The 27,498-nt window shown below is 49.6% G+C and overlaps 1 protein-coding gene across 1 annotated transcript in view; it reads right to left on the reverse strand.

The window, feature by feature from the left end:
* Slc6a3 (solute carrier family 6 member 3) overlaps positions 1-18,190 on the reverse strand; it is a 45,936-nt gene extending 27,746 nt beyond the window's left edge. Inside the window, exons 1-4 of the mRNA XM_008852513.2 lie at positions 18,119-18,190; positions 16,191-16,527; positions 13,874-14,005; positions 9,029-9,260 (exon numbers count right to left, since the gene is read on the reverse strand). Of these exons, the coding sequence (XP_008850735.1) occupies positions 9,029-9,260; positions 13,874-14,005; positions 16,191-16,476 (650 nt within the window). The 5' untranslated portion in view covers positions 16,477-16,527; positions 18,119-18,190. The remainder of the gene's footprint in view (positions 1-9,028; positions 9,261-13,873; positions 14,006-16,190; positions 16,528-18,118) is intronic.
* Between the last annotated feature and the right edge of the window lie 9,308 nt (positions 18,191-27,498).

The raw sequence follows: 27,498 nt of genomic DNA on the forward strand, positions 1-27,498 counted from the left end.
ACATGGTGAGTTCCAGGACAGCTGGGGCTACAGGGAGACACTGTCTCAAAAAGACCAAAAATAAATAAATAAAGAAAGAAAAAGAAAAAAAAAGAAATTCTATATTGTATCTGATTTCATCTGTAATGTGACTTTTCATTTATTTCCTCAAACTATAATCTGCTTCAATTTAAGACAATAGGATAGAAGGGCTCAAGAGATGGCTCAGCGGTTAAGAACATTGATTGTTCTTGCAGAGGACCCAGGTTCGAATCCCAGCACCCACATGTCAACTAACAACTGTCCGTAACTCCAGTTCCAGGAGATCTGACAGCCTCTCCTGTCCTCTGTAGGCATTGTACAACATGGGTGCACTTACCTACATACAGGCATAACACTCATACACATAAAAAATAAAAAAATAAAAAAATAAATGATAAGGTGAAGAGTGACTGAGGGGGTTACCTGATGTTGCTCTCTGGACTCCATATGCCTGTGCTCACATGTGCATATACCCATGCATACACATGCATGCACCCACATGAAGATGTACATACACACCACATACATATCTACATATACAGTAAAGTGGCAAGCAATAGAAGTCACCTGCATGACACAGTGTGGAGGAACAGACAAAAATGGCCTGTCCTGCTCACCAGCCCTAGGAAAGGCTCCACCATCAGTTCTGATGGGGGTTCCCTTCCAAGCTGAGTTCCTGGCCATAAGTCTAGCCCAGACAGGAATCTGCACGGGAGACCTCATGTGCACAATCTCCCTGGGTTGCTCAAGCAACCCTTTCTCCCCATTTTATAGACAAAGGAGCCAAGGCGTAGAGAAGATGATCCTCCCTAAATGCTGCCAACAAGTAGCAGGACTGGGATCTGGACCCAAACGTCCACCTCCAGCCTCTATCCCTGCACACAGGCGCATGCTACTGTGGAGGCATGAGGCCAGACTCCAGTGCTGCAGGAAGTGTGCTGTGATGGAGGCATGAGGCCAGACTCCAGTCTTTCCCTCAGGAATGTGCTATGATAAGCGAGGTCATGCTGGGTAGCCTGGATTCTAATCTTGCCTGAAGGAGCACCAGGCACTGGGCTGGTAGTGACCCAAGACTGATAATGTGTGGAAGGACACATGGGGTGAAGCTGGAAGTGCCCACTTGCCAGTACCCTGGCAGAGTGGGATTGGGTGTGGAGCTCAGGTCAGGGTCTTATGGGTAGAGGGTGTGGACTGGCGCTCAGGATCCTGAGGGGTTCCATTCTGCAGGACACAGTCCTGGGAAGAAGGGTGTTGTGGGAAAGTTCTCCACAAACATGCATGGGAGTCCACAGAATCCTTGCTGAATACCAGGGTACAGTCTGAGGGAACCTGGGACCAAGGGTCTTATTCCAGACAGAAGAGAGGACTTACTGGTCACACAGGGCTACTACCTGCAGCACAGAGGATAAGCTATTCTTGAAGGGAAGCTTCAAGAATCATCAGCACAAGGCTCAGACAGGCTGCAGAAGGTGAGGCTCACCCACCTGACCTCCCAGAACAGACCCCGTGTTCCTGAAGGAAGATAAATGCTAAACACTACCATAGTGTAAAACTCACCAAGTCCACCATCCACTAAAGAAGACTGACATCACACTGGTCATGGTAGGACTTGCCTGTAATACTGGCACTTGGGAGCCTGAGGCAGGAGGATCACAAGTTTGAGGCTACCTTAGGCTGCACAGTGAGACCCGGTTGCAAACCCACAAGATGGAATTGCTTATGACAGCCCTTTCAAAGCAGCTAAAACCCAAAAGGTTTTAGAGAAATGGTTCTTATGCATAGACACCTGACACCAGCAGGATGTATTCTAGCCTTGGTTACTAGTTTATAATAGTTGTTTCAGACATAGACAAATTCTACCTCACCCTGAGGTATTAAAACAGAAAGTGAGGACATGTAGCTGGCCTGGCAGGGACAAAGCTATGCTAAAAGACATTTGTGTCCCTCACATTTGGCTACTGGACTATTGAAGCAGTGGGGCCCAGGAAACTGGAATTCCCCCAGACTCATGCTGTGAGAAGAGGAAACCTATAGTCTGGACCAGGCAGAGGGAAACTTCGATTTACAACTTGGCAGGTCACTTTACAGAGGACTCAGTGATGAGTCAGTGGGGGCCAGGACCACACTTCTACTGGGACTGCTTAGGTATCCATAACTCTGACCCTCTATTTATACCTTAACCTCACGTTAGGACATTAGTCCTCGTAGATGGACTAGGTAGGGGTGTCACTGGATCTTTTTGTCTGTCTTCCCAATATGGCCACATTCAATAAACATCTTTTTCCCGCTTTTCACTATTAATTTGGGTCCTTTAATTGGCTTATCAAGGATGAGTGGCCAAACGTGGCTTGTTGGGGGCACAGGCTCTGAACCTAAGTCTCATAGCAAATATACAACTATGCCTGTAATTTTTGTAACTCAAGAAACGTCATTTGTCAAATATATTTGAAGCTTTAAGAAAAAAGATTAGAGGCTGGTGTGGTGGCGTATGCCTTTAATCCCAGCACTCGGGAGGCAGAGGCAGGCAGATCTCTGTGAGTTCAAGGCCAGCCTGGTCTACATAGTGAGTTCCAGGACAGCTGGGGCTACAGGGAGACCCTGTCTCAAAAAGACCGAAAAAAAAAAAAAGACTAGACATGACAGGGAGAAAGGAAACGTGACCCCCAAACCAGGAGAAAAACCAGTCCACAGCCACATATAAAAGATGAACTCAGACTAGACAAAAGAGCTAAGACCACAACTGGCCAATTCTTAGAGGATAAAGTCTGCAGAGCGTGTGTCCCTGGACAGGACTCCTGTATTAAACCTCTCCCACCCAGGGCTCAGGAACCATTGTCAAAGAGGCGGTGGGAAGACTGTAAGAGCCAAGGGTAGCGCGTGACCATAAGGAAACAGTCTTACACACTTCTGAGACTTGCTCATATGAATTTACAGCAATGGTGACAGTATGTACAAGACCCATGCAGACTCAATCAGGTAAAAACCCAGCATAGAACTGGGGAAATGGGCAGGAGGTCCAACTTTAGCTAAGGAACGATTGGCAGTCGATCACTGATAGACTACATGGGCCCCAGTGGATGGACTCACACTGAGAGACAGTCAGGTACACAAGCTTGACTCAATAGACTTTAACATATATGACAGAATATATGTGTGGAATTTAGGGGGTAAAGGGACGGAAAAGTAAAATGGACTCTATGAGGGATATGGAAGGGCAGTATGGGGGGGGTAAGAGTGTGTAATCGGGGTGACTACGACCAAAGTGCATTATAGGTGTGCATGGCAATGTCATGACCAACCCGATACCTTTTACAATTAACATACGTAAGAAGGAGAAAAAACTTGAGAGAATTGAAAACAGCAGCATGAGCTCATATTTGTGTACCCCAGTTCACAGCAGCACTGGTCACAACAGGCAGAAGACGCAGGCCGACAGAGTGTGTCAACAGAGGAATGCAAGAGCAAAGTGTGGCTTCCATCACAAGGGAGTCAACTAAGCAGATGCTAAGAAGAAGCACCATGGCTCCACTTGCGGGAAGACTCTAGAAGTGTTGGGTTTAAAGAGACAGAAAGTAGAAAGGTGGGGGCTGGGCTGGAGGGAAGATGGAGTTTAACTGGAGCTGAGTTCCAGTCGGAGAAGGACAGAAGATGATAGTGACGGCTGTGCCACAGTGTAAAGGTGCTTTGCCACGGAACTGCATGCTAAAAATGGTCAGAATGGAAAATCATAGTCACGTATAGCTTACTACATAAACTTCCTCCAAATACTTTTCAGAAAACCCACAGGTGAAAGAATTCCTTGCCAGAAAGTCTACACTGTCGGAACCCTTAGGAGACCCTTCAGATGAAAATGTAACCAAATGGAAGCTTCTACATGAAGACTTCCAGGCACCAGGATGCTGACGAGGCCAGCAGAGAAGGCTTTAGTCTCTGGTTTACATTTATTTAGCATGCAATTATTTAAAGCAAAAGCAATATGTTGTGCCATTTATAGCACATGGAAACAAGACCTGCACCAATAATCATGACAATCACAGCAAAGACAGATGATGAGAGCCCGGTGGGCTCTGACAGGAGTGTGATGTGGGCAAAACCATCAAGGGGCCGACGGTAAGTCAAAACAAACGCCGTTACTAATATCTACTATAAATGGATGCGCTACAGCTTATTATCTGACAGTGCAGATAATGCAAGGTTAAGAATGAACTGCTTTAAGAAGGAGGACCAAAGGATGGAACAGCTCTATCTTGCAACTTATTATAAAGGGGACAGATATGCTAATACTAGACACAGTGGACTTCACAAGGAGGAATATGGCCAAGGGGGACATTCCCTGATGGGAAAGGGGCACGGTGGAGGCTTAATATTCACAAACATGTGGATTTCAAAACACCCAAACATCAGGGCCAGCGAGACAGCTCAGAGAGTAACAGTGCTTGCCACCAAGGAGAGAACGGGCTCCCACAAGTTGTCCTCGGACCTCCACATGCACATCATGGCCTGTTCACACACACACACACACACACACACACACACACACACACACACACACTACAATGTAATAAAACACCCAAGCTTCAAACCCAGATGGAGCAATAACTAATAGAATTATGAAGAGAAACAGATAAAGTCACAATTATAAATGAGATTTCAAAGCCCATGTCTCAGTCACTGATTTAACAAGTAGACAGAAAATTACCAAAGAAGTTCTGACCCGAATGACACAGGCATGAACAGTTGGCATTCTCGTAATGTTCTACGCTGCCCAGGCTGGCCTTAAATTCCTGAGCACAAGTGAACCTTCTACCTCCCAAGTGAGGGACCAGGGGCACGTATCTTGAAGCCTGGTGGGAAGGCACACAGAATATACATCAACAGAGACACATAGTAGGGCCATAAAACATCCTCAGTAAGCATTAACGTATTTAATTTTATAAGTAAAATTTATAAACATGTCATGAAAATTAAATAAGAAATTGATGAAAAACATAGCTATAAACCCAAATAATTTAAAATAAAAAACAAGTGTCTAAAATGTGAGCTGCAGCACAGCAGTCTGTTAGAAGCAAATTTATAGCTTTAAATTTCTAACTTTCTAATCATTTGTTTTAGAAAGTAGATGAAGGTGGTATTGAGTGTTTATGGAATCGGGGGGATCTTAAGTGATTGGAGTTTCATGGGCCTGTTGGGGGTGCTAAGGCCCAGTTTTCTTGACCTCAGTTTCATATCTCAAGTGTATACAATGTCTTATCACAACCATGAGCGTCACAGCACTGAACTTGTGTCTCTGCTTGGAGCCTGTAATAGTTTTTAAATTCATGCCCATTAAGAATGGACCCTGGGCTGGAGAGATGTCTAGGTGGTTAAAAGCACTGGCTGCTCTTGCAGAGGACCTGGGTTCAGCTCCCACATGGTGGCTAACAAGGGTCCGTAATTCCAGTTCCAGGGGATCTGACACCATCTTCTGACCTCTGTGGGCCTTGCACGACCTGGGTGCACTTACATACATGCAGGCAATATACTCATACACATAAAAAATAAAATAAAAATAATAAATACATATATTTTTTTAAAAGAATGGACCCTGGAGGGATGTCGGTAAGAGAGAATGAGTGGGGAAGCAAGCACAAACCACAGGACAGAAACATTTGGATTTATAAAAAGAGTTCATGCCTGCATCCCAAAACTGGGAAGGGGATGCAGAAGGATCAGCCAGCAGCTGTAGAGCGCTGATGCTAAACAAATAGAACGAATCAAGAATGACTGGGGTTGTAACTGTGGTAGAGTCCATACCTAGCCCTGGGCTGCCACACCTCAAAAGAAGTGAGAGATAAATGGGCTTAAGAATCACTGAATAGAGAAGTAACTGAGTTAGCCAAGTGGCAGTCTCTAGAGTCCAGGCTCCCACAGTGAGCACTTCCTTCTAGCTCTCTCCAGAAGCAGTTTCTATCACTTATATCTGCTGACTGCTGCCCAGGAGGGAAGCTGCTGTACGGGGTGGCTACCTGGGACCCGTCCGTCTGTGCTATCCTTTTCATCAATAGCCCTGGCAGATGGGGGCTGACTGGCTGCAGGCACAGTATCCAGCTCTGCATGTAGAGTTTGCTGTGACTGGGGGGCATGCTTTATCCTAGACGCTGTCCCTGTGGAGTTGGAGCCCAGGGAGATGTGACCAGTGTTTGGTGTCCCACCAAGGCCTGGCTGTTACTCTTCAATGGTGCAGCTGAGGAGCATTTTGCTGTCTCTTCACACCTATTCCTGCTAACATCTTAGTGATCAAATCCATCATGTGGCATCATGCACTGTATAGGAAGGAGGTGGGATTGCTACCCACAGATGGACACAGGGCAGGACACAGCCCTGGCTGGCTTGGTCTTCACACCTCTGCTCTGTGGCCTCCCTTCCAGACTGAGATTCCCAGACTTCTATAGCCTGAGTTTTTTTATTTTATTTTTGTCTTTTTGAGACGGTGTCTCTCTGTAGCCCTAGCTGTCCTGGAACTCACTATGTAGACCAGGCTGGCCTTGAACTCACAAAGATCTGTCTGCCTCTGCCTCCCAAGTGCTGGGATTAAAGGTGGGTACCACCACGCCTGGCTGAGTTTTTTATTTTTTAATTTAATTTAATTTTATGTGTATGAGTGTATTGCCTGCATGTATGTAAGTGCAACTGTGTCGTGCAATGCCTGCAGAGGTCAGAGGAAGGTGTCAGATCCCCTGGAACTGCAGTTATGGATGGTTGTTTGCTGCTATATGAGTGCTGGGAATTGGACCCAGGTCCTCTGCAAGAGCAGTCAGTGCTCTTAACTGCTGAGCCACCTCTCCAGCCCCCTAGAGCCTGAGTGCTAAACAATAACATATATTCTTTCCTCCAGCATTCCTCAGCACGAACCCCTACACTAAGTGTACTTTCCCTCTAATTTTCTTTGAAAATTGCTCGGATGAACAATACTCTCCACATCTCCTAAGGAGAAGCCAGGTAGTCCTCCAGCCCCACAACATCTCTGCTCTTTCCAAATGTTCTGCAGTCTACCTGACAATTGTAAAAGATACAGGAGCTCAAAAACTTAGTCAACTTTTTCTTAATGATAAACTAACTCTAGCTCAAGTGTGAGTCTGGCTCTTAGCTTTCTTTCCCTCAGTGCCACAGACAGATGTGTCACTCCTGAAGACTGCAACCGTGAAGCCCGTGTCCTCCGGCACTATGTGGTCCCAAATCCTCATGCCTTCACAGGTCCCTCTGGGTGGAGACACACGGCAAGTACATGTAAGGCCGGGGCCTTGCTCTCTTTAGAGTTCTAAGTAGTCGTGAACAGGCCTTAGGAATGTGTTAACATCTACTTCCATACATAGCAGAAGCATTGTCTGAGAGCTTTCATTTCTTGTTTGCTTGTTATACGAAAGCACCTATCTAAATAGCCACGGTGGAGCTTCTGTTTACCTTCCCAGAGTCTCAGTGCCGCCTCTGAGTACCCCCTTCTACACTTTAATGGTGGGACACAGTTGTGTAAACAGACCTGCTTGCTGTTAAAGCCTGAAGTGTTTATTTCTATTAGTCAAAACCCCTTCTGCTAAGGTTTTGTGTCTTTTTGAGATAGGATCTCTCTCTGTAGTCCAGGCTGGCTTTGAACTTGCAATCCTCCTGCCTCCGCCTTTTAAGTACTGGGATCACAGGCATGAGTCCAACTCTAGCTTTTGCTGAGTGGTAAGTGGACTCACATATGTAGTCATGATCAGGGTCTATCCATAAGGCCAGTGAGAGTTCAGTCCCCACAAAGAACATCAGCATCCGTGGGAAATCCTGACTGTGACGGTTGCTGCAAATGCCCTTTGCTCATGTCTGTCACAGATGCCACATTTCAGAAGTCTCTGCTTCGGTGAGAGTGGACCAGCCAGCACCATGAGAGGCAGGGCAGCTCCATAGCCCCACACAGGAGCCAGGCCCCTGGCCCATCTATAAAATTACATCTCTGTGGTTACCATCTTTAAAATCACACAGAGGAAGGCATCACCTCACAGTGTGGCTCCCCATGGAGATCATTTACATACACACATACACATGTACACACACACACGAGCACACATACACATGCATACACACGTGCACATACACCTGGACTCCAAGAAGGGTCAGTGGTGGAACCATGAGGTGGGTGTCACAGCCCTGTCAGGTTAGGCCACCTCGTGATGCAGGAGGGGACACAGGAGTTGACAAGAGACAGAAGGACTCAGGAAAACACATTCCAGAAGAGGGCTTTCTACCATCCACCTGCAGGCCAGGCCTTCTGGCCTGGAAGGGGATACCCTGGCAAGGAGCAGAAACTCAGAAGGCCTGCTGGATACAAGAACGCACTGGGGTTGGAGAAGGATGGAGGGCACTGTGCATGAAAGAAAGATACACAGGAAGGAACTAAAGTCATGCTTGCAAAAGAGAAAACTTCATGATAAAGAGACAGCCGTTGCACCTTATAGGCAGCCTGTCTGTGAAGCCAGGCACCCAGTGATACTCAGAGAGGCCCCAGCCAAGGTGCAGGGGAAGGACAGGAAGGGCTGGGCAGAACGTGGGCCAGGCTTGCCCACTCGGTGCCCTGTGCCCTGGTAGTCAGAGGCCAGAGCTCCCTTTTCTTTCATGCAGTACTGCAGTGATTGACCCTTAGAACCCCTGGGTAGTCATGCATTGCCCTGGGAGGCCCTGGATGGTCTCCCCCCACCCCACTTCAGGAGCAGGATGGAGCAGGTGGACAATGGTTCAGGGTCTATTGCTCCTGAGGCCTCCATCATGAGAACTTGGTCAAGGATCTATGAGACCATCACTGTGGGACTCAGAAGCATATTTCTTAAGACTAGAAAGGAGCAGGATTCAGCAGCTTTGAGCAAGGGAAGGGGCTGTTTAGCGTACCTTTGAGAGCAAATTGCTGGGGTAATGCCCTGGGGGCTGCTCTGAGTGTCCCAATCCTGTCATTCTTCCCATTCTCAAAGCAGACAGAAAGAGCTGAACTCCTACTTACTCAAAGTACTCAGCCGCGGGTGTGGTCCCAAAGGTATCGTTGAGACCCAGGCCATCGCTGGAGTTGCCTATGTGGGCGTCAGAGCAGTTGGGGCTGTTCCAGGTGTGGTTGCAGTGGATCCATGGGAGATCCATGGTGAAAGAGGAGAAGAAGTAGTGCAGTGCCCACGCGATGATGACGTTGTAGAAGAAGCCCACGTAGAAGGAGATGAGGATGACGGTGAAGCCCACACCTGTGGGTGACAGCAGAGCCACCGTCAGCAGCATGCCCCCACCTCACTCACCCTGAGCTGGTGCCCTCACATCCTTTGTGCCCCACAACACCTTGACATGCACAGGGAGGACCGATGCCAGACCTTAGGCTGTAACTATGCAGAGAAACGGACACCTTCCAAAGTCGTCTCTATCTACCAGAGACATCAGATGTTTCAGATGGACAGTGAGGGCCAGCAAGGCCAGTCAAGGTCACTGACCACCCTGGTACATTCAGGGTCCCCTAGGGACAGCCACTTATGTACTAGATGATCCAGGGTCACTCAAAGACACACAGAGTGAGAAAGGGATAGTCATTGCACCACAGCTACTCAGGGGTGGCCAGGGTCATTCAGATTCATCCAGGGTCATCTAAGACTACCCTGTATCACCTAGGGCAGCCAAGCCATGGTTTTCTATGGCTACTAGGCTGGTACCAAATCACTGAATCATCCCCAGACACCCAGGGCCATCAAGGACCATTTAAAATGCCCAGGCCATCCAAAAGGCCACTCAGGAATGCCCAGTGTCTCCCAGAACCATCCATACCCACCAAAAATCCCCAAGAGACAACTGGGGCCCTTTATGGCCATCCACAGCAACCAAAATTCAGTCAAAACTATCAAATGCTAAACAAGACTGTCCACGATTAGCCAGAGAAATCCGGGGCCATCCGGAGTCATATGGGCCACCCGTAGCCTTTGTCTGTGCCTGTTAGGGCTACCCAGATTCACCCAAGCTCACTCAGGGCTGCTGATAACCATCCTTGCCCTTCTCCTAAGACCATCCAAGATCAACAGAGTCACCTGGGGTATTCATAGACACCTAGGGCCTTCCAGCCCTCCTTGCATATAAGACCATCCAGGGTCTCCCAGGGCAATACATGACTACCCAGAGGTTCCAAAGGTCAGTGAGAGCAAAACAGGACCATTGAGGGTCACTCGGGGCATATGAGACCACCTAGGACTTCTTAGTAGTCCTCCATCAGAAATATAGGTCCATACTTAACTACTTGGGGTTACCTTGGGCTACACAGTCTTCCAGAGAGCTCTTTTCCAGGACCACAAAACCTGTAACCTGGCATTACAAATTTAGCCATTTTGTGTGTGTCCTTTGAACTGTAGCAGAGAACTCAGGGGTGAGCAGTCCTCAGAGCAAGCTATCCTGAGCAGTGGGTAGATAGTAAGACAGTTCAAGGCTCCCTGCACGGGTCGAGGGCTCCTCCGTGCCCCTTGAGCGCTGCTAGACAAGCTTCCTTCCAAGCCTTGCAGATAGAATTGTTTTGGTCTGTAACTTAACTGACTTCATTAAAATCTGGTTGGGCTCTGTGTCTTTTCTGGTCTGCCTGGTGCTTGGGGAGGAGTATGACTTAAGGGTGACTTCTGCAGATTGGCTTAGGTTACTTTTGACAGTGTTGGAGAAGCGATTTTCACACTCAACGTATCACTAAGTTCTTTTATCTCCTTGAAGGCGAAGTGAAGGTTCTAAAATGCGTCGGTGTCAGGCCCAGCGTTAGGAGAGTCAGTCACCTGCCTTCAGTGTACTCAGAAGCAGGGATGGCAAAGTCCAAACGGCTTCCCTGGAAAGCTTTCTCCTATGTCGAATTGCTCAAGATCAAACAACTCTACATTTCAGTTCCATTCACCAGGCTCCTTAGGAGGAAGTTGTGATTCAGTGAACTCATGCAGACAGCCATGTTGGGAAGCCATGCTGCCAGAATCCATGCTCTTCCAAATGTCATGATGGAAGGTTTTCCTTGGAAGGTGGCAGATGATGGATGGATGCTCCATTCTAAACTTTTCAGTTTTGAAACTTCTGTATCTGCCAGGCATGGTGGCGCACGTCTTTAATCCTCCCCAAACTTGGGAGGCAGAGGCAGGCAGATCTCTGAGAGTTCAAGGCCAGCCTGGTCTACATAGAAAATTCCAGGCCAGCTGGGACTACAGGGAGACCCTGAAAGACCAACAAAAAGAAAGAAACTTCTGTATCTGAGGTCCTCAGCTTGATCAAACACTAGGGTAGAGGCCAGTGCAGAGTTTGAAGAAAGCTGATGACGGCCCTCCTCTTTTGTCTGTGGTGGGGGTCTTCCATCTTTACAAGAGACTGACGAGAATACCATCCTTCAGGATGGAATGAGAAGTCTGCCACCAGCCGATGTGGCTTCCAGGGTAAATGGGCTCGCAGGGCCAGAGAGCACACACAAGAGTACAGAGGTACTTCTTGCTGGAGGGCTCTATTCCCCTCTCTCTCTGCCCAGCTGCCCCAACTGCTGGGTGAGGAAAATGGTTTCCTAGGAAGGTGGCTGAGCTCTGCTCTCCAATACCTTGATGTAATATGGCTGTGGTGTTTCCACAACACGTGAACAATGTGGTTTGTCTTTGGTGACACAAAGGTATCCATATGCCCGCTGGACCCCTCTGTACCCCAAGCCAAGTTGTTAGCATGTGTAGTACCTCGAAGCTCTTAGAAATTGCTTACTGACATTTTACAAACTTCAAAATAAAAAATTTGCTTTGGTGGTTTTGATGAAGAATTTTTTTTTTGAGATAATCTTTTATGCTGATCAGGTTAACCTAGAATTTTCAATCCTCCTGTCTCAGCCTCCTTCCTGCTGGGACTGCAGGTGTTTTCAATGCTGGGCTACTGCTGGAAAACTGAGGTGTGAGGTCCAGGTGAGAGGTAACTAGTTTCCCTCTGATAGTCACAATCCCAGGCTGAGTCTGCCCCCTCTTGTCTCCAGCTGGTCTTTTCAGTCCTTGTGCAACCCCCCCCGCCCCAGTGGGGATTGAGGCACAGGGTCAGTTGCCTTCTGGAAAACTTAGGGCATACTCCACAGTCAAAGGGGCACAAGCCTGGAAAATCTAGCACAGCAAACTGTCTGCATGTGGCCACCAGTCCTGGACACGTCCTCCACAAAAGGATGGGCAGACTGGGTCTTCAACTCAGCCCTTAGCTGCCACCCGAATGCCAAGCTCAACTGAAGCTGACCCAGGACACAGCTTCAGAAATGGCATCCATTCCCCAGTAACGATGACAACACTGGGCAGAGCCCAGGAGGACACGGGTTATTTCTTTGCATCTTAGGTTGAGTCTTCCAACCTTGACTAAATAGTTTGTACAGTAAATGGACAATGAAATTCCACTTTGATACAACTATCTCTGAGAGTCCCAGGGTCCCTAGGAACCACAGTAGTCCTCCATCAGAAACCAGGGATGGAGGCAGACAGTCTCAGACAGTTCTAAGAGCTAACTCCTTTATTTAGAGCCAATGGGGTATGTCCAGTGTCAATATGTGTCCCCAGGAGCCCAGTCTCACTCCGAAGGTGTGCATGGCTGGGATGGCCGTAGGGAGGTCTCTCTTTGCATAATTCCACTTTGGTGTGGTCCAGAAAATCGTTTTGGCCTCGGAAGAACCTGCTACCATCTTGTTGCTCACTAGACGCTGAAGCCGGAAAGAGCTGGTGTCCTGCCGTCTTTTCCTTCCAGCCCCTGCATTTCACATCTCCACTGTATACAGGCTACATATCCATACAGAACACAGCCTGAGCAGCCGTGAGAAGCCCTCTTGTCCTACACAAAGCAGCAGGCGCTGGTCCTGGGTGCTGACCGCTGGTGCACTGACAGTGCCTGAGGACCGGAGCTTTGCTTTCTCCCACACAACTGCTGCTCAAATACTTCTGAGAAAACCCACATGCTGGTCTTTCAGGAGTCATTTTCTTAGCAGGTGGCAACTATCTGAAGGAAACCTCGCTTTGTCTCTTCCAAGAAGAGCCCTGAAGCCTCCTGGAACTCTAGCTGCTGGGAGGCAAATGTGTCCTGTGGCCTGACAATGGTTAAACAGGGCTGGGGTAGAACCAGGCTTTGCTTCCATGACACAGAGGAAGTACTTAGAACTTTTCTCCTCATCAGCATCAGAGAGCACAGTGTGCCCTCTCTGGACTTTCCTGGGGATGAGGGAGGTGACATCTGAGGAGAGTCAGCCACCAGGCAGGTCACTTGGGCTCAGTGTGAGATGCATCTGCCTCACAGCACTGAAGCCTTGTATCAGCAGTCTTGGGGCTCAATGAACCAGGAAGACGAGTAATAGATTCATGATTGATAGATGAATGATAGATAGATGAATTAGATAGATGAATGATATTCGTGGATGATTGGTATATGTACAGATGGACATACATATAGGTGATAAGTAGACAGACGATAGATAGCTGAGTGGGTAATGGGTTAGATAGTAGAAAAATGATGGTCACATAGATGACAGACAGACAGGAGGTTGGTAGATGATGCACAGAGAGGTGCTAGATTGATGGGACACAGATATGTAGGACAAATGATAGACAGGTAGATGTCTTATCTTATTATTTTAACACCCTAACAAAATACCACCACTTAGTTTCAAGGCCTGTGGAGAAGGGAATGTTCGCGAAGATTCTTGGTCATTACAGTCTTTAAGGTAGGACCCAGGTAAAAATGACATGTACAAATGCCCACATGGCTTAGGGAAGCGGGACCTGCATACAACGTGGTCAATTTACTCTGAAAGCCCCAGAGCCATGACCATGCCTTGTGGAGGCCATGTCCCTGTGTGTGTTACCTTTCAGGATAGGGCAGATCTTCCAGACACCAGCGGCCCCTTCCCTGTTGAACTGCCCAAGGGCCAGCTCCATGTAGAAGAGTGGCATCCCAGCGATGACCATGAAGAGCAGGTAGGGCACCAGGAAAGCACCTGTGCACAGGACAGCAGCTTAAGATTGGGGGCCACAGAAGGCGATCACCTTCACTATTGACATCTGCTGTTCCAGGCTTGGGCACAGCCTTTTCACCCAGCTGCCTGTCTAGAGCAGGAGGTTTCCTACACAGCCACCACCCAAGAGGATGTCCTGGCTGGCGTGGTGAACTCTACCTCCATTCCTGTCCTGGTGGCTGTGAAGGTCTGCATGTCCACCTAAAGCCGCTGGCTGTCCCTTGCCCCATGTCATGAGCTCAACCCGAGAGTAAGGCAGTCAAGGCCTTGTGGCCACTTCTCAACCTTCCTCCTAGCACTGTTCCTCCTTCAGGCCCTGCCTCACCTTGTCTTGATCCTCTTTGCCCCTGGAGTGTTGTGTTCCTGGGATCTGTGACCTAACTGGGGTCTTCCTCCTTCTTGGGGTTCTGGCATGTAAAGCTTGCCTCTCCAGGGGCCATAGCTAAGTTTCTGTTTCCAGGAGCAGCCCAGAGCTGGAGCATAGGCCTGGTCCTCCTATAACTCGTCCCCTAAGCCACACAGATCAGGGGCCTCCTGAGTCCTTTTGCTCCTCCCCAATCTGACCTTGAGTGAAGCAGAGCTAGGCCTTAACACTCTTTTATGATTGGGCTGGGGAGGCAGGGAGACCCTTCAGTTGTGTTTTTAGATAACTTACTGGACCTGCTAAGGTCTTGAACCTATCACCTTCAAGAGGGTATAATGAGGCTGCTGGTTCATGGGTGTGCACGATACCTTTCCCTAAGCATTTCTGTACCCCCTGCAGCCAGTTAGGGAGACAAGGCCATGGAAACGGAAGGGCTTCTGGGCCTTAACTCGAATTCTCCTGGTAACCCTATTGTCGACTCCTTTTCCGACTCTGATGTACAGCTATGGCTGAGGTCAGAAAGTGGGGAAGCCAGGCCTGGAGGCACAAGCCCATAATCCCAGCTATTCTAGAGGTGTAGGCAGGAAGATCATAAGTTCAAGCCTGGCCTCCTCTACAGACTGAGTTCAAGGCTAGCCTAGAAAGCAGTGTGAGACCCTGATTCGAAATTTAGAGAGAGAGAGAGAGAGAGAGAGAGAGAGAGAGAGAGAGAGAGAACACTAGGGACGTGGTTCAGTGATGAGTGCTTACTAGCATGCACAAGGTGCTGGCTTCAATTCCCAGTATTACATTAAAAAATAGAAGAAAGAAAGACAGAAAGTGAGGGTTGAGGTAGTGAAGACAGGAGCATTTCAGGGGTGTTTTCTGCCCTTCCGAGTTCAACCTGAAACTGCACAGAACTTTGTAAGCGCCGCTGAAGTTGACTAAAGACGCTATTCTATTCTTTTGGTCTTTGAGAATTTTCTTTCCAGTCAAAAGGGAAGTCAGGAACCTGGTGCCTCCGCTCGCTCCCTTCCCCTTCTGTTGTCCAGGCTCCTTGTGCCTCTGCTCTTAGATGTTCTCTGAGCTCTCCAGCTGGGAAAGCCTGCAATGCACTAATCCTGGTGAAACAGCCCCACCATCGAGTGTGTGTGTGTGTGTGTGTGTGTGTGTGTGTGCGCGCGCGCGTACATGATATGGAGGTCAGAGGCCGTCTTTGGATGTCATTCTAACTACCCACCTTGTTTACTGAGACAGGGCCTGTCCATTGGCTTGGTGCTCCCTGAGTAAGCTAGTCAGATGGCCATGAAGCCCCAGGGGTCTACGTGTGTTTGAGTCCCCAGAACTAGGATTACAGGTGTGCACCACCATGCCCTACTTTTTTATTTTGGTTCTGGAGATTGAACACCAGTCTTCACGTATGCACAGCAAGCACCTTACTTATCTCCCCAGCTCTTACTGTGAGCATTTCTTTGTTTTATATTTTATTATTTTTATTTTATGTGTATGCGTGTACTGCCTGCATGTAGGTGAGTGCACCCATGTCGTGCGGCACCCACGGGGGACAGAAGAGGCTGTCGGATCCCCTGAAAGTGGAGTTACGGACAGTTGTCAGCAGCCGTGTGGTTGCTGGGATTCGAACCCGGGTCTCCTGCAAGAACAGTGTTCTTAACTGCTGAGCCATCTCTCCAGCCCCTCTCTCTGTGAGCATTTCTTGAGAGCACAACCCCATTGTTCAGTGGCCCCCACTGCCTCTTCTGCCTCCCTGGCCTCCCCTGCCATAGTCCCAGCCCCAGAAGGCACAGGAGCCCAGGCAGCACTCACCTCCACCATTTTTATAGCACAGGTAGGGGAACCTCCAGACATTGGCCAGGTCCACCGCAAAGCCGATGACTGAGAGCAGGAAGTCGATTTTCTTGCTCCAGGTCTCCCGCTCTTGGGCCTCTGTGGGTGTCTGTGGCGGGTTGATGAGGGTGGAGTTTGTGAGCTGCACTCCGTTCTGCTCCTTGACCAGTATGAGCTCCACTTCCCTGGGGCCCATAGCGTTGAGCTCTTTAGCTGGGGCCACCACGGAGGACATGGGTCCCACGGAGCATTTGCTTTTACTCATCGGCAGACCGACCGGAGCCCAGGAGTTCCACTTTTTCCTCTTGGTCTTGAGCTAACATAAACAAAACAAAACAAAAGCAAAAACAAAAATAACCCAGCAATGCAGTAGCCAGGTCTGCAGGGTGCCTGGTTGGGCACAGAAACCTAGGTTGTCCCAGTACCCAAGATGCCACAGCCAGGTTGGAGGAGAGCTGGGGGGCATTGGGAGAAGCTCATTCAGGAATGGGAGACTGGCTGTGGCGGCCAGAGACAAACACTCTTGGGATTCCTTTTCCCCAAAGCCCTCACTGCCATCAAGCACAGGCTTATGTGATCCCTAATTTGCTTTCTAATAACAATCCCAGGTGTTACCTGCACTGCTCCACATTCCCAGGGAGCAATTTCACACCATTCCAACAGCACTCCATTCCACAGCCTGTCTTAGTAAGGGTGAATAGTTTTCCCTATACTTAGTAATACAATACAAAGCAAAATGAACATAACGGAACTCAGCCACAGTAACAGCTTTAAAGTTTAAAGCAAACTGCCACCAATTTCTCCAAGGAGAATATGCACTGCCCACTCTGCCCATGGCTTCTCATGGCCCCTGAGCGGATGGAGAGCTACAGAATGTCCCCCAGGGAGGGATGCACCACTGCTTTACTATCAGCAGCTGCCAGAGAAGCATCTCTGAGGCTTCCGCAGAGCTTAGGTCACCGGGCAGGGGAGGCAGCAGCGTTCAACACCCAGTGACGGCCAGTTTCCATTGAACACAGACACACAGAACTGATGGGAGCAGAACAGCTGCGTGGCTGCTCTGATGGGGTGACTTCTCTGCATCAGCAGACAAAAACTCCTACAGAAGTTATTTTATGCACAACTTCTCTGTGGCCTTGTCACCCTGGTGACAAACCCAGATGGCTACTCCTAATCTGTCAAAAACTGGCCAAAGGGGTTTCAGCAGCCAGGGAGGGGAGTGAGAGCACAGCAGTAGGAGGGTTGGGAGAAGAGTGGGAGCAGACCCGGGACCCCAGGTCCTTTGTTCCATGCCCTCTTCTAGACCACAGGCACCAAGGCATTGGCTTACCCGACCTCAGCACCTGGAACAAGCCCATGGCATTCAACGGGGGCTCTGAGACGAGGTTTGGGCAGAGAAAGCATCTTCTCCAGAAGGACCAAGAATCAGGTGACCCTTAAGCCAAGGGTCCCGTCCTAACCTGGGCTCAGCCCCATCTCACAGGTGAAAACCCGTGGAAGATGCAGCGCTTGGCATGTCGAGCAATCACCCCCAAAGGGTGCGCTTCCTTCAAGTTCCGGCCACTCAAAGGTCCAACACCGAGGGTCCAGCCGCAGCCACAGACAGCCACGTCCCCTGGGAAGCGCAGCCCCCCCCCCGTGGACAAGGTCTTGAGCCTGGGTAGCTGTGCTCCGAGGACAGGCGCGAGCACACGCCTCTCAGCCCCGAAGGCTTTATTTAGGGGTTTGCACTCCACCGCGGAGCCGCAAAGCCCTGGCTGCTGGCGGCTTTCGGAGACAGATCCGTCCCAGGGATGCGGAACCCTGACGGTTCCTGCCCCTCGCCCCGTCACCGCGCTGTCCAGGGTCAGGGTGGGTCAGGGGATGGAGATGTCACCGCCGGGGTGCGCGGACACCCCGGTCCTCACCTGCCTCCGGAGGGGCCTTGGCTCGGTGCAGGGCTTCGGCGCCGAGGTCCGGGAACGCTCCAGTCCGGCTTCGCGGCGCTGCCGGCTCTCTTATCCCGCGGCGGGGTCTGCCTCGCCCCGCCCACCGTCGTCGGGGGCTCCAGCCGGTGCAGGCTCCGCCTCCGTTCCGCCCCGGGTGGGCGGGGAGGGCTGGGCCGCACCCCGGCTTCGCTCGGGGGCTGGGATGGCCGCGAGGAGCCGGAGGCCGCTGCGCCCGGGCAGGCGGGGCGCTGGGTTCGGGTCCTGCGCCTCCGGGAGCCTCGGCCGCCTGGGAGCGCGGCACCTCCAAGGCTGGATGCGTCGCGAACCGGACGGGCGTCCGGCTTCCAGGTGGGAGCAGTCCGAAGCCTCCCTTTTGCCCTAGCCGCGCCCCTCGGGACTGTCCTGGCCGTGCCTGTCTGAGGGGTCCCGGGCAAACTGATTCCAGCGGTGCCCGGAAGGAGCAAATCCCAGGGAGCCGAGAAGCGGGCGCGGGAGGAGCCTCGGGGAGTTAGCCAGGCTCACCCGACCCCCCCAGTCTCCTCATTCTCCCTCAGAGGGGACAGAACCCCCCCTATCGTGGCGGCCGCCCCTTCTGCGATCCCGCGCACCCAGCGGACGAGGTGCGCCAGCTCTGGCTCTGCTGGGAAACCCAGCGGGACCGGCTCCACCCCTGCGGCCCTGGTTCCCAGCCTGCACCCAGCCCTGCGCTGGGGGCTCTGGTACCCTGACCTGGCCAGTTTGCAAGTCCCCACCCTCTTCAGTTGGCGACATTTGCGACCTTGGAGTCCAGGTCTCGTGGTCCCATGTGCATGTCGTTACCCCCACCCCCTTTACCCCCGCGCTGTACGTAACCTGGGTCTTGAAAACCCTTGGGCAGTTTTAACACGAATCCAGCTCCCACCTGGAGGCTAAGCTGGTGTGGTCAACATCCTGTTCCAGGACCCAAAGGACTCAGAATTGGGGTTCTGCCTACATGTGTGTGACACTGAGTCATTTAGGAAGGTCCAGGACATCCAAGTGTGAGGGTAAGTGACATCTCAGTCCCTGAACTCCCTGCACCCTTCGCTGTACCCTCCCTCCCTCCCCGCACCCTCCCTCCCTCCACCCTTTCCTGATTTCTGCTTTCCGAGGGTAACTGAAGAGAGGTGTGCACAGAGCATTGTTGGAAGGCACCTCTCTCCCACAGGCCCCATGCTTCTAGCAGTGTCTCTGCACCCCTCACACCGGCCTGGTCTGACTCTCCATTAGCCCCTTTGAACAGGTCCTGTGGCCTCATTGCCTCCCCTTAGCCCCCTAACCTTGGGGCTAGTGCCAGACAGGAAGCTTCTCTTCCAGGCTGATTAGAAGGAGGTGAGAAGGCCATGGACTCTCTTGGTTCACTGGAGCTGCTGCAAGGAAGCACCACAGGGATAGATAGGCTCTGTCAGCAAACATTTATTCCTCTAGAGCCTAGTAAATCTCAGATCCCCAGAGTGACAGGTGTTTGGGGAGAGCTGCTCCCAAGTGGTACATAGAAGGTTCTCTAGGGTCTTCCCAGGGCACAGTCACATTTCTAAAGTGGAACACTTGAGACCTAATCCCCTCCTTAGACCTTCCTCCTAATTGCATCTCATGAGGGGATATGACCTCAATACATAGATGGGGACAGGCAGGGGGAGTTTTAGTCCTTGACACTTGGGTTGATGACAGGGACTTCAGGAGGTGGCAATGTGCCACCTCTAAACTGAAATGCACCGAGGGCCACCTCCTTGCACCCATTCAGTATATTCTGGTGTCAAGAATGGTAAAGGAGATCACTGTGGGCCCAAATGAAGCAGTCAGGGGAACAGGTGGCAGAGTAAGGAAGAGACCCTTGAAATAACAAGGAGGCCATTTAAACAGGGACGTAAGGCAGGACCCAGGCTCAGACAGCGGGTAAAACACAGAGATAAATCCACGAGGAAGGAATTACAAGCCCAGAGAATGCAAAATCATGGCCTATAACACCCGAGGTGTGAGGGAAGGAATACCACAGCGCAAGGGGACATCTTGTACTGGCAGGTGGCTTGCGGACAAAATACACCAGGTCAGTAGTGTGTAGCTCAGAGTGACATGGAGTAATCACATGTCACTTGCATGGGCTCAACATCCTATATCCAGGAGCCCTTCATTGCTGCCACAGCTGGCTCCTGATCATGCGACTAGGACCCAAGGACTTTACATATTCCCAGAGAAAAGACCTATGGGGACCGGACCTGCAGTCCCACCACACACGGCAGAGAGCTAAGTGTGTCTCTGTCTCCACCCTCAGCCACGGGAACACTTTCTGGGCTTGTGCAGTCAGATGCAGTGTGGTGGGCGCTGAGCTGATTAAACCTGATCGAATGGCTGACCTTTGCATGTCACCACTTTGGCCTGAATGTGGAGCTCACTTTAGCTCTTCTGTAGCTGTTGACTCAGAGTACTGGATGGAAACAGGTGGGTGACAGAGCATCGTCTGCTTTCTGCTGTCCTTGGTCGGTTGGGCTCTCATTCCCTGGGGACCAGTCACAGCCACAGAGGCCACCGAGAGCCTGTGGCTACTGAGTGCGCTTACAGCCTCTGCGGGCATTGCTTGCATCCTGTCTGGGAGCTTGCTTCACTTCTGACATTCAGAAGGCAACGTGTATATTCTCTGTGTTTGGCAGGGGGCTTGCCAATCATGTGCTGCCACAAGGTTGTGGCTGTGGGATGCCCGAGAAAAAGCCAAAGCCGTGATACATAAACACAGATTCTAGCCTGTGTAATGGATTGTCAGCTTGAGTGGACTGAGGAGTGCCTGGGAGATCAGTACTGTGTGTCTTTGCCTGTGAGGGTATTTACAGAAGGGATTAACTAATAGGGGGAAATCTTCCCAAAGGTGGGTGGCAGCATCCCACGGGAGGGGATAAAGGAAGAAACACAGAGCCCGTGCAGTGCAGGCATTCTTTCTGCTTCCTGGGTGTCACTAGATGAGCAGTTTTCCTCAGCCATGACCTTGTCAGGGTCCTGACAGTAGATCAAAGAAATGACTCCACCCAAGTCCAGCTTGGTGAACCAATGAGTTTACTGGGGTCACTTATAGAGCCATGGGTGAAAGGGTACTTTCAAGAGCATGAGTGACCCCCCCAGACAGCTGCATCCTTGAAAAATCCCACCCCAATCTGGGTGACAGCCTCCTGAAAGCAACAGAGATGGGGTCTCTCCCTTCAGTTAAGCCTCCAGTCTCCTATATAATGGCACAGGGTCACATACAGATGGGGAGGGAGGGCACAGGCCGGAGTGGCTAGACTCTCAGGTGAGGGTGTAATAAACCTCCGCTTGCCCTTCTTTTATGAAAAACACCAACGAGCCCTCTCTTATGAAGGATTTGCTGTAGGTCATCATAGCTGCTCTGATTAAGACGGTAACTACTTGACTGTGGTAAGATTTGTACATCAATAGCTGGAAAGGAAAGACCAACAGTTGCCTCTTGGTGGTTTCTGTGTGCTGCTTGGTTTGGGATCGGCTGACATGTTCCTTGAAAGAAAAGATAATCCCCTGCACCTGGTGGTCCTGTGGCTCAGGAGGAAGTGTGTCCCCAGGAACATCTGTGGATTTCTGAGACAGCAGAGAGCATTGGTGGCCATGCCGACCAACCATTCACCATGGTTTCCCTTTGCTATTCAGTTTTGAACAGACCACAGCAGGATGGGTTCTAGGCTGAAAGCTGTTGTCCCAAAGACCATGTGACCTAGTGAGGCTCTCAAGCTTCAGCACGCTCTCCTGGATACACTTTGGCTTTCACAAGAAGCACAGGTGGTTAGCTGGGCCTCACCTCTGAGATGTAGACGCAGCAGATACATGACAGGACGTGAATTTCTACCATGCTGCCTGGGCAGCTAGTGCTGCCTTGCTGTGAGAGGCACTCATCTGGCACAACCAGTGGTACTTGAGAGATCTCAGATGCCTGTTGTGGGTGACTCAGGGTACACATGCTTGGAATTTGGAAAAAATATCTTCTAGAAACACTTTTCTCCTTGTAAGTGTGCTGCTGAGATGTAGTCAAAACTCAGGGAGCTCCAAGTCACTATCAGCCAAACAGCCCACTGGGCACTGTGCTCCGACCCACAAACCCATGAAGTTTGGTGTAAAAGGGCACTGGATGCCAGGCATGATGTCGTGTGTCTTTAACTCCAGACCTAGGGAGGCAGAGGCAGGCAGATCTCTGTGAGATCAAGGCCACCCTGGTTCACATTGTGACTTCCAGGCAGTCTGTGATGAGGGAGACCCTGTCAAAAAAACAATCAACAACAACAACAAAAAAAAAGGAAAAAAGGAAAAAAAAGGTACTAGCCATCACTGAGCAGAACACAGTTCTGGGTTTGAGAAGTTCCAAAAGACACGAGTCAGCAGCCTCCCGCTGCTTTGAGGCCATTCCTTTAATGCATAGCCTGCTTCATAGGAGATTTTTATGACCATTTCTGCTTTGAGACAGGGTCTCCCTGTAGCCCCAGCTGGCCTAGAACTCTCTATGTAGACCAGACTGGCCTCAAACTCACAGAGATCTGCCTGTTTCTGCCTCCCAAGTGCTGGCATTAAAGGCATGTGCCACCATGCCTGGTGTGACCATTTTGTGTGTGTGTGTGTGTGTGTGTGTGTGTGTGTGTGTGAAATAAAAACAGCTTATATCATATGCTTGTACACACTAGAAAGTCATTCTTGGAGTGGGGAGGTATTCAAGTAGGCTGCAGAATTGTGGTCGTAGGATTCTCAAGAGGCTGATGCAGGCCTGGGCTGAGGGCAGCTGATCAGGCCATGGGTCTGACTTTTGGGCATTGACTACTGGATGGCTCCAGAGCAGAAATGGTAAACAAAACCATGAAGTTGGCAACAAGGTTTTTCTGGTACGGTTTCATGGTGAATTATGTAGAAAATCTTGAACACGCCACAAACTAACTTTCAGAATAAGGGAATTTATCAATGTCACAGGGTATGATAAAAATCAGTTACATTCCATATTCTAACAGCAATTATAAAATAAAACGCCAGTAACTCCAGTTCTAGGGGACCTGTCATCCTCTTCTGGCCTCCACAGGCACTGCATGCACATGGTACACTTATATACATGCAAGCAAACACTCAGGCACATAAAATACAAATAATAAATCTTATAAAACCCAAACCTAGTGCCTACTGCTGAGAGAAACATTCAAAAGCCTCAAGTGGAAAGATACATGGTGTGTTCATGAGAAAGATCAACACTAATAAGTTGTAAATTCTCCTCCAACTGATAAATTCAACTCAGTCCAGTCAAAATTCTAACATGCTTTTTTTTGTTTTTAAGAAATTCATCAGTTACTTGTAAAATGTACTGGGAGTACAAAGGAGCTAGAGTAGCCAAAAGCAAACTTCAAAAAGATAAGACCCATGGAAACCCACTGCTCTGTAAGCTAATTAAAAATGTAATTAGAAAACCAGAGTTTGAATGGAGCTGCTCTGCAGGCGTGGGTAATGCATCCCCCAGAAGACATGGGTCATTAAATGAACATCTTAGTGCCAGGCACGAAGCAGCTCTATGAGCTATTGGTCAGAGAGGCTACAGGGGCCCCCAAAACAGTTGACAGCTCAACCTTAAATGGGCCATTTATACCAACTCTCCCCCGCAAGGCTCAGGGAGCATCACAGAAGAATGGGTGGAAAGAATGTAAGAGTAAAGGATTGGGGGTTGCGGTGAAGTGCTGCCTTCTGACATGACCTGGTTGTGGCCATCTGCAGACCTGCCCAAGATCAAGCCAGAATTCAGCACGGAGGAGAGGGAGTCGTGAGACGACCCCAGCTTAGAAGCTATTGACCATGGATGGCTGTTGGGGGAGGAGGAGTCATTATTCTTAGGGTGTACGGCTGCCGGTAGGTTGCCATGCCCCAGTGGATGGCCCTACAACCATGCACATGTGGCCAGTGGATGGCCCTACAACCGTACGTATGTGGGTAGCACTAATTGGACTTAGTTGATTATTTAAGAAAAGAAGGCGTGAATATGGGACAGGGAAGTGCTGGGGTGGTGTGAGGGAGGGAGATGGGGGTTTGCTTTGAGTAGCATCAAAATATAGTGTATATATTTACAATGCCATCATCCCGGGGACAAAAGTGATTTCCCCATAGTTAGTCCATGTGTGTGCAGGAGGGAGGGTATGTGGAGGTGTGTGGGTGGGGAGCAGGTGCATGGCTATGTGTATGGGGGTGTGTGGGTCAGTGCAGAGGCCAGAGGTCAACTCCGGGTGTCAGTCCTCAGGAGTCTTCAACCTTCTACTGTGAGACAGGATTGCTCATTGGCTCGGAATTTGCCTATTAGGCCAGCATGACCTAATATGTTACCATGACTGGCTTTTTTTCCTTTTACACGGGTTAAACTAGGGGCCTCAGGCCTATAAGGCGTGCTCTTTATCAGCTGAACTGTCTCTGTTGCCCGTGTCCTCTTTAAAAATAGCTTTCTTGGAACGTAACTGACACAGTATTTGGAGGGTACAATTTGGTTAAGTTGCTCCTGAGGCCATGGAGACACCACCACAGTTGAGAGGCGCAAACTCCTGGCTCTCCAGGGTTTCTCCCCTTCCTGGCCTCTTTATCCCGCCCCACCCAGGAAACTACTGGTTCACTCACCATGATCACAGATCAACTCGTTCTCTCAGACTTTTATACAAGTGGAGTTTTATAGCAAATACTGTCTTGTCTGTCTTGTCACTCAGCACATTGAGATGATCCTTGCATCCATACCTAGGGTGTTCCACTGTATAGGTGCAGTGAGACTTCTCCATGGCTACAGACAACTGTCCATCACAACAGCCCCCAGGACAGAGCCTGCATCCGCACACATGCCTTTGTGTAGATACATGCTGTCACTTCTCTTGAGTGAGCTCTGTTAGAACAACTGGTCATCTATCTGGTAGACATGGAAGTGATTTTTAAAAACTGTTAATGTTTTGCAAAGTCATCCTGCCACTGGCATTTCTACAGTTGTGGGACTCTCCCTCATCCTGCATCCTCAGCACACATGGCATCGTTCATCTTTCTAACCCAGACATTCTGGTGCGTTCATTATGGTGTAAATTTCATTTCTCTAATGACCAAGATGTTTGGGCAACTCTTCATGTGCTCGTCAGGTATCTTTAAGCCTTCATCATATTTGGATTTTTACTGCTGTGGTTGAATTTGAAAAGCCTTTTATCACATCTTGATGTGATAAAGCTTGTCTGTTTATTCATTTATTTATGGTGCTAGGATGGCACTCACCACGGAGCTGACTCCTGCCAGGGTAGCAGTTCTCGGCCAGAGTGGCGCTTTGCAAATATTAACTCCAATCTTGGATTGCCTTCTCATTCTCTTGGGGTCTTGGAAAGCAGAATTACTAGTTATGTCGTTTTTCAGGTTTTGTTTCTGGTTTTGGAATCTGCTTTTAGTGTTGTCCTTAAGACATTTTTACCACTCCCAAGATCACAAAGGTTTCTGCCTAAGCTTTCCTAAAATACACGTTAAAATTATGGATTGTGCATTTGTGAATATGAGCCATGTTCAGTCAACGTGGCAGGAAGTGGTCCCCGGCCATTGTTTTTCACGTGACTTCACGGTTCCAACACAGTTCTTCTTATCATTAGGCAACTTGGGTATGACAGTTTAAAGTTTACATCAGATTGGGAAGACGACTTCTTAGCGTCCCACCCTCCTCTGAGAACCTGCTGGCACATATGTTCAGTGGCCTCAAGTTCACAGATAGGGTACTATTGGTTCTCCATTTTATTTTTTTTATTTTTCCTCAATTCATTCCTAATTTGCTTTTTCTTTGGAGACAGTAATCCGCCTTCAATGCCAAGAAGCACGTTTTGAATCAGACTCACTGTAGTTTCTAATCTCTAGGATTTAGGTTGGGTCTTTTAGGACCTCGACCATGTGTCTTCTAAGCAAACCCAGTTGTGCAGCTTACTCTCTGAGCTGTGGAATGCGGCTGACTGTCATGACACACACTACTTCTACCGTCTGAGTTGGTTCTGGGCCTGGTTCAGTTGGTTACAGGTTATAGTTTCCTTACTTGAATCCTGATTTCTGATTGGACAGGACGCAGTAGCTCCACCCTGGTGCATATGGGCAATGCTGCTTTCCCGTCAATGTCTGGAGCTGTGCCCCCAGCTGTGAGGGGCCTCGGAGCTCTTTCAGGTCACGCTTTCTGAGCAGTTTGCCGGGACCAGAGCAGTGTTAATTCCAGGGTTACTGTTTCTTCACTGAGGAGGCAAACCCACCGGAGGTCACCCGAAGCCCCTGTGACCTGGGCTTCCTCCTGGGGAGGCAGGTCCCATCCATTCCTTCTGACAGGAAGCAACTCTTTGTAGCTTAGGAGTGAGCCAGCACCCAGGCAGCTCTCAGCACCATAGGCTCTGTTCACCATCCTAAGCCTCCTGCTGTCCTTTTTCAGCAGACAGCTTGCATTCCCTGCTGCGTGTGGGTCATACAGCTCAGTCCTGTCCATAAATATGGGAAGGATTCATAACCAGCTTCATGAAGCTGAGGGGACATCCTCTGCCTGACCCAACAGCTTTGGAACTTACTGAGATTGGTCCTGGAGCCAAGCACATAGTCTGTCCTGCTTCACAAGTTTTATAGCTAGGGTTGTTTAAATTTTTGACATAATTACATTCCCCTCCCCTCCTCATCCTTTCGCTCAGCATATACTTAGCTGTTTTATTTTACTTTTTCATTCCTCCTGACGGTTGTCACTGGGCACTTTAGTATTTAATGGAAAGGCTGGTGTGACAGGGTTAGCTTTGCACTTTGCTACTTTCCTACTTGTGTCATCTGTCCCTCTGTGCTCTTCCTACTGTCCTAAGTTTGGGTGAAACGGTTAACAGTAGTTATGCTTCTTTGGAGGCCTTGTGAGACACCTTTCAGACGTCTGCCTTCGGATAATACCAAGTCTTTGTGCAGAACCACTCTTCTGCACGGCGTCTTGTATCTCTGATTGTTGGCCACGATAAATTGGCTCAGCTTTCGCTTACTGAAAAACAACCCCTTCCCTTGCTTGGTTTTAGAAAGGTATTTCCAAGCACAGAATTTCAGGCTGGAATTTTCAGGCGTTAGCCTTGAAGATGTCACCAGCCTTCTGGACAATGCTGCCACTGAGCAATTGGTCAGAGATGTCATCGGTTGTCAGTCATTGAGAAGTCAGCTGTCACTGAGAAATCAGTTGTCACAGAAAGTCATTAAAAATGTGACTCATTAGCCAGGCGTGGTGGTGCACGCCTGTAGTCCCAGCACTTGGGAGGCAGAGGCAGGCAGATCTCCGAAGGCCAGCCTGGTCTACATAGTGAGTTCCAGGACAGCTGGGGCTACAG

This window comes from Nannospalax galili, unplaced genomic scaffold (genome assembly GCF_000622305.1).
Source record: "Nannospalax galili isolate Female #2095 unplaced genomic scaffold, S.galili_v1.0 scaffold1146, whole genome shotgun sequence".
Lineage (NCBI taxonomy): Eukaryota > Metazoa > Chordata > Mammalia > Rodentia > Spalacidae > Nannospalax > Nannospalax galili.